Genomic DNA, 15,344 nt, shown 5'->3' with positions numbered 1-15,344 from the left:
TAAATAACTGGAACTAATTATAACTTATATAATTAAACTTAAATATGTTTCTAAATTATTTCAACCAGCATTGTTTTCACCAGTGACTTTAAACATTAATCCTAAACATATTCTTTGATGTCTTAGAGATACTGTTACTGTTATTTACATTTATTAAAATTATTAAAATGGTCTAAAATCACAATCGTAGGGAAGAAAAAATTAGCCTACACATTGGATAAGAAGTATGTAAAAAAAATAAGCAAACTAAGAAATTGAACCCTAGGCAAAGTCCAGTTATAACTGACCCTCTTTCTTGTCTTTAACCTGGCAATCATTGAGAGAGTAATTTTGAGCTGCACACAATATAGCAGTAGCGTGGCAGGGTCAGTAGAACACACGTGGAATCTTCCTAATTCAGGTTATAAACGCAATCTTCCTCTGGGAATATCATGAAGAAATATGTTCATTCCCTGGTTGCACAACTTTCTTCAAGACCTTAATTGACCATCTGCTTTTACGGTTCATGATTTCAGGTTAGCATTCAGTTGTTGGAAATAAAGGGAGGAGATGGATGATAAGGGGTGTGAAGCTCAGGGAGCTCTCTAGGTGCCGCACCCTGCCCTGAAACGCTTTCACCAGTGCCATGGTTCAGTCCTCAACATCTGCCCCACAAGATCGCTACTCTTTGGGGCTCCCTTTTATGAAAGAAGAACCTGAGACATAAAGAGCTGAGGGAACTTACCCGGGTACACATCTCATAGCAGAGCAAGCAGCGTGCCTGCACCTACTGGCCCTGAGCCTTCTGCTCCAATACCTCTCAGGCGAGAACCAAGAACCGAATTGAGCAAAAAATCCGCCAGTACCCAAGAGCTTTTCTCATTCAGTGATTGGTTGGGAATTCAGCATTTGGGACACTGGATTCATATGAAATGACTTCAAGACACTTGGATATCTCTCTGAAAACTGAAAAAAAAAACCCAAAAAACAAAAAACAAAAGTATTGGAAATGTGGGCCACGTAGTGTTGAATATCCACACATCCTTACCTGTGAATACATTTTTCGGGGCTATTCATTATATTTTGGTTCACTTATATTGATAGAATTATAGAATTATACATTATTATTATTATTATTTGAGACAGAGTCTTGCTCTGTCTCCCAGCCTAGAGTGCAGTGGTGTGATCTTGGCTCACTGCAACCTCCGCCTCCTGGGTTCAAGTGATTCTCCTGCCTCAGCCTCCCAAGTAGCTGGGACTACAGGTGCATGCCACCATACCTAGCTAACTTTTTTGTATTTTTTTTCTTTTTTTTTTTTTTTTAGTAGAGATGGGTTTCAGTGTGTTAACCAGAATGGTCGCGATCTCCTGACCTAGTGATCTGCCTGCCTTGGCCTCCCAAAGTGCTGGGATTATAGGCATGAGCCACCATGCCTAGGCAATTATACATAATTCTTTATTGTGATCTTATTTCTGTAAATATTTACACTGGTTTTTAAATTAAAGTGGAAAAGTATGCAATACTTGTGCATTATAAATCGAAGGCATACATACAATGATCTTATTTCTTATTTTGTGAGTATTCAGTGGTATGAGGTTCAGTAAACTAAAGTGATGAGAAAGAGACTGATTGATGGACTCTCTTACAGTGAGCGGAGCAGGCTGTTTTCATCAGTTGGAGTGTAAAAGTGGGTCATGTCTCCCGGTGAGCGCCAGAGAGGCTGTTGCACAAGCATCACTGTGATTATGGTGGATGTGATCCATAAGCATCACTAAAGGGGCTTGTGCAGAGATAACTGCTTTTCCCCTCATCTTCCCCCACAGTTGAGCAACCTGACTGAGATCCACGATCAGATCAGTGGCATGGCCCGCTGTCCCTACAGTCCCCAGCACAATTCCACAGCGCTCCTCACAGCTGGAGGGGAGCTCTATGCTGCTACGGCCATGGATTTTCCAGGACGTGATCCTGCCATTTACCGAAGCCTGGGCATTTTACCTCCTCTCCGCACGGCGCAGTACAACTCCAAATGGCTCAATGGTAAGCCTTCCGTCACTCCCTCTTTCCCACCTCATTTGTTTTTGATTTCTGGTGATTTGGTGCTCAAAAGCAAACTACAACACTCTAAATAAAAATGAATTCTTCATCTTCTAAAGAAATCAAAGTGTAGCTTGTTCAGGACTAATGATAAAAAGGACATCATATGGCTATTTAGTATTTGGAAGAGCAGTGGTACTTCCAACCCTCTAGACCATGATAATATGGCTAATGTTGATATGACCACTTATAGAAGCTAGCTGAGTTTTTTTTTCTATATTGTTGTTTAATGTCTACAAAAGTTGACAGCTTGTCATAGCTATGTGTAGAGTCCTATGCATTACTTCTTAACTTCCTTTTTATGTGTCTAGAAATGGAAATTACTAACATGGCATGTAATTTTCAACCACTGTATAAAAGAATTTGTTTGTCTATAGGTAACTCCAAAAAGTTTGACAATTAAAAATGTAAGAAACGTATCAACTCACATACTTAGAGGTTAGTAGGAGGCATCATCAGGGTTTATTCATTCAGTGGCTCAGGAGTTAATAAGGAGGCAAGTATTCACTGCAGTCTCTGCCATCCACAGTCTGGCAGATGGGCCCTCAGGCCACCTCTGCTTGTGGTTGCAAAATTGTTTCTGCAATTTCAGGTATTGCATCCACATGTGGCAATATCCACTCAAAGAAGAGCCACATCCCTGTCCCCTTTTCATCTGTATATTTCTTTTTAAAGAAACCAGAAACCCTTAGAAGGCTTCTTTCAGTTCTGGGCCAGAACTTGGTCACTTGCTCACTAAGCAATCAGAAGATGGTGACAACCATCTAAATTGAGGTTCACTGTGTACAAAGTCCTGATATGTATCAGCTGAAATGCATCCCACTGTGTATCTGTGCATTCATGTGTGAGTGTGGTCACACACACATACACATACACATTCACCTACAAAGGCGATGTATATGTACCATGCGTAATCCATTGCCCCAAGCATTTATTTGATAGTTTGTACAAAGGTGAAATCTTGAGAGTTAGTAGACTTTTGCCACATACCGGCTAATTATGTAGACTAGAGTTTCTCAACCTCAGCACTAGTGATGTTTTGGGCCAAATTGTTCTTAGTTGTGGGATGGGGGGGTCTTGTCCTTCACATTGTAGGATGTCTAGCAGCATTTTCAACCTATACTCATTATATGCCAGTAGCATCCTCCTCTGCCCACTTGTAACAACAAAAAATGTTTTCAGCAATTTTTCAGTACTCCCTGGGAGGGGGGAATTAACTCTAGTTGAGAACCACTGCTTTAGACTCATCACATATGCAGAACCATGGATACATGTACATATATTCAATGCAAATATTTTGCCAAATAATACAGTCAACCTAACCATCAGAGTTTGCCTTTAAAAGACTGTCCTGTAGAAAAAAAAGGATGTCCTCATCATTCGCTTTCTCAAACTGAAAACGTGAATTGTTTTCCCAAACTGAAGCACTAACTAGATTTCTCCCGTTAACATCATTTCTGTTGAACTGGCTTCAGTGGAATCAGTTGATTCTATATGGATGAACTTTTGGCCCCAAAACTTTCATCTGTGCAGCCTCAAGTTCTTCTTTCCATTTGTTTGTTGATTCTGACTGGCTGAGAAGTTTCCACTTAAAAATGAAGAATCCCTATCCCAATAAAGGCTTTGTAATTAGAATTTGCCAGAAGCAAAGTAAAAAGCAATTGGGAGTACTCTCTCTTTTCCCAAAGTGACACTTGAAGAATATCCTGGAAAAACCATTCAGGTCATAGCATGAGTTATAGACACTAGCCGCCTTCTTACATGGGACTGAGTGACCGCCAGCTGATCAGGTGCTCAGCATTGGTCAACCCCCTGGTTGTCAGCATCTGTCAATTCTCCTTTTCCATTGGAGAGTCATGTGTTGCCATCCAGTCAGTGGAAGAACTAAGACGGTGTTGATCACAGTCGTGGTAGGCAAAACATTGTCACTTGATTTACAAAGAAATTCGTGTTTCTGATTCCTAAAACATTCTGCTGTTCATTTCTAAGATCTGATAACTGCAGACACTGAAATAATTCAGAGGTAAATGCGCTGGCTCTACCACTCAGACCGTAAGAGCAGCACAATTTGCATGACAATGAATAGCCTGCATTTCTCAGGAAAGCAGCATTTCCACCGCCCTCCCCCACTGTCCTTCCCTGGCCTGCAAGAGCCCTGCCTGAGGACCCTGAGTGATTGCATAGGAAGTGTTGTCTTCATACCTCTCCTGTGTTTTGTTAGGGCACTTTCTGCCACTGCTGAACCCTGAGATACAATTTCCACTTCTAGTTGGCCCTGATTTGCTTCTCTGATTGACCCTCCATTCCAGGATGGATTCTGGCCCCTAACCACAATAGGTTCTGCTTCCATCTCCTGCTGAGCCTGAACACAGGGACATTTATCCTCCCTGGCTGAACTAGGACACATGCTTTGCATCCCATCTGTTCTTTGCCAGACGCCCTTGTCTCAGGTCTTCCTCCTTTAGTTCTCCTTACCCTCCTGCCCGCCTGCATTGACTCCCACTAAATCGAGCCCCAGAGGGGTCCACCCCTTGGCTTCTGTGTCTCTTAAACACTGGGGTGCTAGAGAGAATCACCCTGTGGTGGAAAGGGTAGCAGAAAAGGTGGAGCCTCTGTCCTCAGTGAGGCCCTCAGGGCAGCTCCCTAAAGGTCTAAGCACCTCAGTTCCTGTCCTCTCCCCTTGCAACTACCCCCACTCCAGTCCTCTCCCAGCCTCTCCCAGGGAGTCTCAATGGGTTTATCTTTCCTCCTACATTATAGAGAAATGTTAGGTTCTAAAGGATTTTTCCCAGTAAGTCCTCAAACTTACCTTTTCTTGTCACTCGGGTTCTGTAGCTGATTCTCTTTCTGCTGTGTTCTGGAGTAATTTTCATTTTTTGGAAAATATTGCCACCTTATCCATTATCTTTCTTTTCACCATAACCTCAAATTTCTTCCTAATGATGACTCATGATTTCAGAAAAATGTTCAGATGTCTTTTCTCTTAAATAAGACAAAAACAAAGAAACCCCAACAAGCTAAAACCAAACACCCTTAGTTCTGCCATGTCCAAGAATGCTCCAATTTCATATGGTGATTTTAAGGACCCATTAAATGACCCTTTCAGATTTTTCCCTTGAGCTTTCAACCAAGTCAGCAAAATCAAATTTGAGAGTTGGACTTGTTCCAGAAGGAGGCTACAACGGGGTGGTGAAGGGGTAGGACTTCCTGCTTTGGTGGCCATGCAGTGGAAATTTTCTCTCAGCAGAAACAGGAGGAATGGAGGGTAAGTCCCTGCCCCATCTCTTGCCCTCCATTATTGGCTGACCTTATTGAGGACAGCATTCTTAACCCCCCAGCTTCAGGCCGTTCGCATCTTCTGTGCCCTCTGCATCTCACCATGTGGTGCTGCGGTGGTTCTCCCCAGTCCCACAGTGTCTAGTTACATTATTTGAGGACCAATTTCCAGCCATTACCTTAACTATCTTATTGGAAGGATGACATTGTTGCCTCAAAGTTTCTTTTACAGAATGTTTATGCCGCACCATACGTAGCTGGTGCACCCTGTGGCTTGAGTGCCTGTCCTGTCCTTGACTCTTTTCCTTCAGCTGATCTTTAAGCTTTGTTTATCCCTGAGAATTCTGTCCTCAATCCCTTCTTTCTGCCTACTCTTCTCATTCCACATGCTCCTCTTGGATTCCCATCTATTCTGAAGTTTTTTGTTGTTGTTTTTTGTTAGTTTTCTATTTTAATAGTTTTTGGGGTACAGGTGGTTTTTGGTTACATGGATAAGTTATTTAGTAGTAATTTCTGAGATTTTAGTGCACCCTTCACCCAAGCAGTGTGCACTGTACCCCGTATATAGCCTTTTATCCCCACTCCACTGCCAACCTTCCCCACAAGTCCCGAAAGACCATTGTATCATTATTATGCCTTTGCATTCTCATAGCTTAGCTCCCACTTATAAATAAGAACATATGATATTTGGTTTTCCATTCTTGAATTACTCTACTTCGAATAATGATCTCCAGCTCCTTCCAAGTTGATGCAAAATACATTATTTTGTTCCTTTTTATAGCTGAGTAGTAGTCCATGGTGTATACGTGTTACACTTTTTTTCTGTTCTAAAATTTTAACTCCTCTGCCTCACACCATACCCACCTATTGAGGACCATTCACGGATCTGGTCTCAGCTCCGACTTAGTCCACAGATGCGATGTTCACTTCCAGCTGAATGCTCCTTGCAGTACTTTCAGCTCAGCCTACTCCATTTTCGTTCATTTCTTTGTTTTTCAATCTTGGGTGTGGGCCCCATATTAGTTTTCTAGGGATGCCATGACAAAGTATCACAGCCTGGGTGCTTAAACAGCAGACATTTATTTGCTCAAAGTTCTGGAGGCTGAAAGTCCAAGAAGCTGTCAGCAGGGTTGTTGTCTACTGAGGCTTCTCTCCTTGTCTTGTAAATGTCATCTTTTCCCTACGTCTTCTAAACATGGTCTTCCCTCTGTCCATGCCTGTTTCCTAATTTCCTATTCTTTTTTTTTTTTTTTTTTTTTTTTGAGACAGAGTCTCACTCTGTCGCCCAGGCTAGAGTACAGTGGTCCAATATCAGCTCACTGCAAGCTCCACCTTCCGGGTTCACACCATTCTCCTGCATGAGCCTCCCAAGTAGCTGGGACTACAGGCTTTTGCCACCACACCCAGCTAATTTTTTGTATTTTTAGTACAGACAGAGTTTCAACATGTTAGCCAGAATGGTCTTGATCTCCTGACCTAGTGATCTGCCTGTCAGTCTCCCAAAGTGCTGGGATTACAGGCATGAGCCACTGTGCCCAGCCCCTAATTTCCTATTCCTATAAGGACAGCAGTCATATTGGATTAAAGTACACTCCAATGACCTCATTTTAACCTCATTAACCACTTAAAGACCCTGTTTTTGAGCATAGTTACATTCTGGAGTATTGGGGACTGGGACCTTGACATAAGTTTTGGGAGACACAACTCAGCCCAGAGCAGGCTCCATGATTTACCTCTCATCTGAGCCAGACACCTGCAAATCTCAGCCGACTCCTTCCCTCTCTTTCCAGACCCACTCAACCCCAGGTCCTGCAGAGACCACTTTTAGAGTGGCTCCAAGACCTGAGTCTTTCTTCTCATTCCTCCACTTCTGTGCTTGTTCAAGGCTTCCTCATGTGAAATGCTGCACTAGCCCCTCTCTGATCCACTCTCCAAAGAGTAGCCAGTAATATGTGGCGTGAAGCTCTAAGGTAGATGGTAGAGACTTTGGAGTCAGACAGATCTGAGGCTTGGCCCTTGGGGCATAAATTTGTCTTACCAGTTCTTGGCTTCCTCACCTGTATATTGCAGATGGTTGACTACCTGACCTGGATATTGTGAGAATAAAGTGAGACAACAAAGATGATGAGTATTAGTGTCAGCACATAGTCAGTACTCCACAAATAAGGGGAGCTATTATGAACTCCCCAAAGTCCAATGCAATGTCTGAGATGTAGTAGGGAGTTAATACATGTTTGTTGACTGAATAAATGAGTGATTATTTGGGCCTGTGGTTCCTGAATTACTGACACCTTCCAACCTCCTCTTTCCTCCTCTTTACTGGCACATTCAAGACATATCCATCACCATCTAGTCTTGGGGCTTCCAGAACTTTAGCAGGACTTGAATCCTCTAGAAGACCACCACTCAGCTAGCAGCTGCTTACATATAATAATGAACAAAACTCCCTTCTTTGTTTTGCATGCTTTTCAGTTTTTTGCAACCTTTTTGTGTTGAGGAAAGAAAATTGTCTCAGCAGGAGAAGTTGGGAAGGTATAGTACCTGCTAACCTGAGTCAGCAAAATTTTTGCATTCAGATGAACTATGATTAAATTGTGTATGGTACGATTTACTTATGCATTTAGGTAGTCCCTTTGCATAATTCTACTAGTTAACATATATTGGGCAAACTGATGAAACACCCAGTAGAACTGTCACTAACTTTGACTGCATGCACATATACTGCGCACCCTTCGGCCCAAACTTCGAGCCAGCCAGCAGACAGCCACCAGTGAATTCTGTTTCATCAAGCCATGCCTTCAGTGACATTTTGAACAGTGCCCGTGCTTGTTTCCTAGGTTGCCAAAGCAAAGTACTGCGAACAGGGTAGTTCAAAGCAATAGACATTTATTCTCTCTTTTAAAAAAAATATTTAATTTTTAACTTTTAGGTTCAGGGGGATATGTGAAGGTTTGTTACAAAGGTAAACTCATGTCATGGGGGTTTGTTGTACAGATTATTTTATTACCCAGGAGTTAAGTCCAGTACCCAATAGTTATATTTTCTTCTCTTCTCCCTCTTCCCACCTTCCACCCTCAAGTAGACCCCAGTGTCTGTTTTTTTCTTCTTTGTGTTATAAGTTCTCCTCATTAAGCTCTCATTTATAAGTGAGAATATGGATAGGAATGAAGTCAGAGATTTAGAAGGAGAGCAAAACGCAATCCAAGGAGAATACGAATCACAATAAAGTGATACAGAAGCTGAAGGAAGGAATAGCCGATATAAAAAAAGAAATTCACAGTTCTGACGAGCTGAATAACCCAATACAAGAATTTTACAGGGCAATCATAAGTATTAACAGCAGAATAAACCAAGCTGAGGAAAGAATATCAGAGCTTGAAGACTGGTTCTCTGAAATAAGACAGTCAAAGAAAAAAGAATAAAAGGAATGAACAAAACCTCTGAGAAGTATGCGATTATGTAAAGAAGCCAAATCTATGAATCCTTGGCATCCCTGAAAGGGAGGGGAAGAAAGCAAACAGATTGGAAAACATATTTCAAATATCATCCATGAAAACTTCCCCAATTTTGCTAGAGAGGCCAACAGTCAAATTTAGGAAATACAGAGAATGCCTGCAAGATTCTACACAGGAAGATCATCCCCAAGACACACAGTCATCAGATTTTCCATCATCGAAATGAAAGAAGGAATGTTAAAGGCAGCTGGAGAGAAAAGGCAGGTCATCCACAAAGGGAATCCCATCAGGCTAACAGTGGACCTCTCAGCTGAAACCCTACAAGCCAGAAGAGACTGGGGGCCTATATTCAGCATTTTTAAATTTAAAAAAAAGTATTCAACCAAGAAATTCATATCCAGCTAGACTAAGCTTCCAAAGTGAAGGAGAAATAAGATTATCTTCAGATAAGCAAATGTTTAGTGAGTTTGTTACCACCAAACCTGCCTTGCAAGAGATCTTGAAAGGAGCACTAAATATAGAAAGGAAAGACTGCTACCAGCTAATACAAAACCACCCTGAAACACACAGACCAGTGTCACCATAAAGCAACCACACAAGCAAGCCAACATCATAACCAGCTAACAACATAATGATCAGCTAACAACATAATGACAGGATCAAATCCATGCATATCAATACTAATCTTGTATGTAAACAGGTTAAATGCTGCACTTAAAAGGCAGAGTGGCGAGGTGGATAAAGAGGGAGGACTCAACAGTATGCCGTCTTCAAGAGACCTGTCTCACATGAAAGGACAGCCATAGGCTCAAAATAAAGGGTTGGAAAAGAAATCTACCAAGCAAATGGAAAAGACCAAAAACCAGGGTTTGCCATTTTAATTTCAGACAAAACTGACTTCAAACCAACAAAGATCAAAAAGGCAAAGAAGGGTAAAGGATTCAGTTCAATAGGAAGACCTAACTATCCTAAATATATATGCACCCAACACAGGAGCACCCAGATTCATACGTTTTCAGAGTTTTTAGAGACCTTCAATTAGTCTTAGACTCACACGATAATAATGTGAGACTTTAACACTCTGCTGACAATATTAGACAGATCATCAAGGCACAAAATTAACAAAGATACTCAGGACCTGAATTCAAAATTGAGCCAAATGAATCTGATATACGTTTACAGAACTCTCCACCAAAAAACTACAGGACATACATTCTTCTCATTGTCACATGCTACATACTTTAAAATTGACCACATAATTACACATAAAACAATCATCAGAAGCTACAAAAGAAGGTATACAAAATCATACCAAGCACACTTTCATGTCACAGTGCAATAGAAATAAAAGTCAAGACTAAGAAAATCACTCCAAAAACCATGTAACTACATGGAAATCAAATGACATGTTCCTGGGTGACTTTTGTGTAAACAATTAAATTAAGGCAGAAATCAAGAAGTTCATTGAAACTAATGAGAGCAAAGATACAACATACCAGAATTTCTGGGACACAGCTAAGGGAGTGTTAAGAGGGCAATTCATAGCACTAAATGTTCACATAAAAAAGTTAGATCTCAAATTAATAGGCTAACATCACAAAGGAAAGAATTAGAGAAACAGGAACAAATCAACCCCAAAGCTAGAAGAAACAGGACCTAATCAAGCCTGAAGTCCTAGCTCAGGTATGCATCAAATATGGCCTGTATTTAAAGGGCAATTCTCTCTGAGTCCCACAGTGTTCATCTGGACAATAATCAAAATCAGAGCTGAACTGAAGGAAATCAAGACACGAAAACTCATTCAAAAGATTAGTGAATCCTGGAGTTGGTTTTCTGAAAAAAAAAATTAATAAGATAGGCCACTAGCTACGCACTAATAAAGAAGAAAAGAGAGAAGATCCAAATAAACACAGTTAGAAATGATGAAGAAAATGTTACCACTGACCCCACAGAAATAAAAATAACCATCAGAAACTACCAGAAATGTATTGTCTTAAAGTGCTGAAGGCCAAAGGTCCAAAATCAAGGTGCCAGCGTGGCCATGCACTCTGCAAATCCTTGAGGGGAGAACCATGGTTACGTCCTCTAGCTCTGGTAGCCCCAGACACTCCTTGGCTTATGATGGTTTCACTCCTATGTCAGCCTCCATCTTCACATGGCTGTCTTCCTGTGCCTCTGTCTAAATTCTCCTTTCCTTATAAGGATACCAGTCACGTTGGAATATCTGAAGTTTATTATATCTGCAGAGACCATGTTTCCAGATAAGGTCACATTCATGAAAATTGGGGGTTGGGACGTCAACATATTTCTTGGTTGGGGGATGGGTACAGTTAAACTATAACACTGTCTGAAGGAAGAAGTGCTCAACTGTTGAAGTCTGAAGTCACAACATCTTACTTTCTGCTGACAATCTTAACACTTTTTTCTACTGCTGGTAAATCTGTTTATTTCTCAGGCTTCCCATCTCAGCCATATCTTTCCCATTCTTAGCAGATGGAGTTGTCTTCTTGTTTCCCACGAGAATCAGAAGTCCTCAGGTAGGGATGGCAATCTCCTGTCTGCTTTGCCCAAGGCAGAGGGCTGTTTTACTTGTGTTTCTTTCTTCCTCTCTCTAGAGCACTGCTGTGGACAATGCATTCACTTAAACTGCTGCTTTGTCCACTGTGCATCCCTCCCTGCCCCTATGTCTCTGGGGAAGGGGTGCAAGACTCAAGAATGCAAGACCCAGCAAGTCAAGATTCATTATTGAGTTGAACAATGTTAAAAAAACTCTTAAGCATTGCTGATGCTTGAGCTCAACAGTGAGCTTGATCTTGTGTTGCTTATTCTACATCTGAATTATTATCTCAAAAGACTACAGGGAAGGATGGCAGAAGTGAGTGCTCTCATAATCTAGCCTAAGATGAGCACAGAGGCACAAAGCATGCATCATCAGAACATGTGGGCAGAACATGACAGGCTATGGCCTTTTGCAACCCCAGGACCCAGAGCTCCAGAACTAATCTTCAGGCAAATGACGGTACTGGTTTTTCCATGGTGACATCTGGCCATGATACAGAGATCCCTGAGTAAGGACCTACCAGACTTCTAACATTTCCACCACATCTTGCAGAAACCCATCATAAATATCTGGTATCGTTCTAAAAACCTGCCTTTAGCAAGCTAAGTCCGTTGTATCTTGCAGTTCCAGATACAAATTCTTATGACACTACCAGCATTATTCTTTATATACTGATGAATACACACTCCCTGCCCCCGATCCTCTGCACCTGTGCAGGGGCTCCCAGATGGTGGGAGGTGCTGTCAGCAGTCAGCACAAGCTGGATTGGAGAGGGCCAGCAGGCCTGGCCGGAGCTCTGGAACCCTTTGTGGGTTCTGCCTGTTTCCTCTTCCCTGGCTGCTATGATCTGGCTCTGCCTGTTTTAACAGCCCTGGCTCCTGCTATTTTTCTCGCATGCATGCTTGGTGTCCTTTCAGGAGCCATGTGCAGTTTCCTGGGAGCATTCTGCCTTCCTTACCATGTTGCTTTGCAGTTTGTGATTATTGTGTCCTCACTTCCCTTGATTTTTGCCTCCTGGCTAATTCTGGCTCCTAGTTAGTTTAGTTTAAATTTCCATTTTCCCCAGTCTCTGGTGGATCTGTTCCATCCCTTTCTCACACTGTTCAAGATTGCACTTTCTCCCATACTACCAGAGCTCTTGGTTAGTCTCTTGCCCCAACATTATAAGAGCCCCCATTTTACCTGCAGAGAAAGCCAGAGTGCTGCCGTGGCCCTCCTGTTCCCTTCCCATTCTCATCTATGTGCTCCCTTGGCTTTAGCCTCTGAAATACCACACAGTGCCTCTGGTTCTTCCTTGCCTTTCAGGGCTCAGCAAACTTTTCTATAAAGGGCCAGTGAATAAATATTTTAGACTTTGCAGTCCACATGGCCACTGTTGCATCTTTTCAATCTTGCCATCGTATTATGAAAGTCTGCACAGTCTATGGATGCATGAGTGTGACTGGGTGCTAATAAAACTTTATTCACAAAATGGGCAGCAGGTAGGATTTGGCCCATGGGCTGGAGTTTGCTGGCCCTTGTTCTGCCTGGAAAGCTCTTCTCCCAGAAAACCCATCTGGCCAACTGTCTCATCTTTCTCGAGTCTTTGCTCAAATGCCATCTTCTTAATGGAACCTGCGCCTCACCACCTTATTTCAGATCATAGCTCCGTCCTATCTGGCCCTCTTGGCTCTTCTTACCATGTTCGGTTTTAGCCTCAGCTATAATGTTGTCTCCTCCCGCCACTACAGTGAAAGTTCCCAATGACCAGGGCTTATGTCTTTCTCTTACTCCTTGGTCCCACATGCTTACAACAGTGCTGGCATTAAAGCAAGCACTCAATGGATATTTTTCTAATTAATGAGTTAAATGGTGCTATGGTCTGAACGTTTATGTCCTTCCAAAAGTAGTAGGCTGAAATCGAACCTACAAGGTGATGGTATTAGAAGGTGAGGCATTTGAGAGCTGATTGGGTCATAAAGGTGGAGTCCTCATGAATGGGATTGGTGCCCACCTAAACAAGACCCTGGAGAGCTCCCTCGTTCCTCCCACCTTGTGAGGACACAATGAGAACGTGCCGGCTAGGAACCAGAAAGCAAACCCTTGCCAGACACCATGTCTGCTGGTGCCTTGATCATAGACTTCCCAGCCTCCAGAACTGTGAGAAAGAAATTGTTGTTTATAGATGGCCCAGTTTATGGTATTTTTGTTACAGCAGCTGGAATGGACGAAGACAATGGTTAGATGGTTGACTTCTTTGTTACCCCCACTATTTTATGAGTTCCTTAAGGGCAGGGGCTCTGTGGAAACCTGCTTTGTGTGCTAGCATCTTATTCAGTGTCTGAAACATAGATCAGGATTAATCCATATTTGTTGAATGTGTAAGAGATTAGCACACTTCACAAATAGCAGAAATATGAATAATGTTAAACATGGGAGAATGTTCTATTATACATTAGAATTAAACAGCAACAAAAACACAGATATGCATATTTGAAATTGAACCAGGTCCAAAAATTTATAACATCTTCCCTTTGAGCCCCCATCTCACTTGGACCCCCGTTTTCAGCCATTATATATTGTCATTTCTCAAAGGCAGTACAATCAATTGGATAACATTCTGGATGAATCTGGAACATTAAGTTATGTATTTGGTAATGAATATATTTCAAAGTCATATTTTCCCCTGTGCCAAAGTCGCTCTTAAAACAAATTTATGTGTTTAGAGAAATACCTTAATGGCTTTAATGTATTAAAATATTAATCGTTAATAACTGTATGAACTGATTACTGTAAGGCAGGATAATAAATGTTTAATGGTCGATGCTTAAAATAGAGAAGCAATAAAACTTGCCTTCAAGAAACTGGCAGTCAAGTTGGGGAAACAATAAACCCATGAAAATGTGAAAATACATTTCCAAATTAATATTGTGCAAATTGAGTTTGTGAGTTCTGAAGGAACTATGTGCTTGCACACAGAGGAAAAACTTCAGTAGGAACTTGGAAAAACTAACTCCTACATGAGCCTTAATAACTCAGCATGAACATCTAATCCACGTAGACTTATTAACACTCAGAGACCTGCTGGCTTTCCTTCTCTGGTGGAAATGTGCACTTGTCCCACTGGGTTCTCCCAGGGAACTCCACAGTGTCCTGTGGTCTCTGAGATTTCGGCCAGGATTTCATGTGGAGGTGAACTCACTTGAAATCCACAAGCATTCTCTTTTCAACTGTATCATTTTTTATGAGCTATTATAATTCTAGTTGAGAAAACTCTTTTGGCAACAATGTTAAATTCTATTGGTTTGAAATACATTGATGGTGTTACTCAAGCATTAAGTAGACTCTTGAGGTCTTTAAAATGCAATTATTAACCTTCTAATGATGAATGATAATTTACTTGGAGGATGAAAATCTCCTCCATGCTTACTTAAGTCAAGGAGAAATTGTTTCCGCTTCTCCTGAAGACAGGTGCTTTGGGGAGCTCAATGCTTCTCCTTGGGACCAGGTGCTGACTCCAAACAGCCTGAGCACAGCCAGGCTGGCGTGACTTTGTTGATCTCCACCCTGGGGACAGTGAGAGCCTGTTTGGTAGGTTACACACAGCATAGTACCTGGAGCTGTGACTGGTCTGTAGGAGGTGCTCTCTCGACTGACAAGATTCGCTACAGCTGGAAATTCAAAAATGGAAATAGAGGTCAGAGAACAAGCAAAACAAAGACAAATGGGGATTGAGAATGAAGTGAATGTGGGTACCAAAATGCAAGTATTTCTAAAGAAAAAGAAGAAGCTCTGTAAAGCCAGAATAGAATCAAGACTACATAGTCAGCAGCCTAGTGTTTTTTTTTTTTTTTCTCCAAATAAGCACCTGGGGAGATGCTTAAAAAGAATGCCCTTGTGAAAAATAAGTTCTTTTCAGCATTACAAGTGCAAGGCTGATATCTCATTCAAGTTTAAACTTGCTAGGGTGAGGATGAGACAACATGGATGGAAAGTATGT

The 15,344-nt window shown here is 41.7% G+C and overlaps 1 protein-coding gene across 9 annotated transcripts in view; it reads left to right on the top strand.

The window, feature by feature from the left end:
• The window catches only part of SEMA5A (semaphorin 5A), a 644,602-nt gene that overhangs the window by 319,364 nt on the left and 309,894 nt on the right, over positions 1–15,344 (top strand). For all 9 annotated transcript variants that reach the window (XM_065546091.2, XM_065546089.2, XM_073993139.1 and 6 more), the window contains one exon: positions 1,804–2,017. In XM_065546091.2, the coding sequence (XP_065402163.1) occupies positions 1,843–2,017 (175 nt within the window). In that variant the 5' untranslated portion in view covers positions 1,804–1,842. The remainder of the gene's footprint in view (positions 1–1,803; positions 2,018–15,344) is intronic.

Source organism: Macaca fascicularis, chromosome 6 (assembly GCF_037993035.2).
Source record: "Macaca fascicularis isolate 582-1 chromosome 6, T2T-MFA8v1.1".
In the NCBI taxonomy this organism is placed as follows: domain Eukaryota; kingdom Metazoa; phylum Chordata; class Mammalia; order Primates; family Cercopithecidae; genus Macaca; species Macaca fascicularis.
This window is presented reverse-complemented; position numbering and strand designations above follow the sequence as displayed.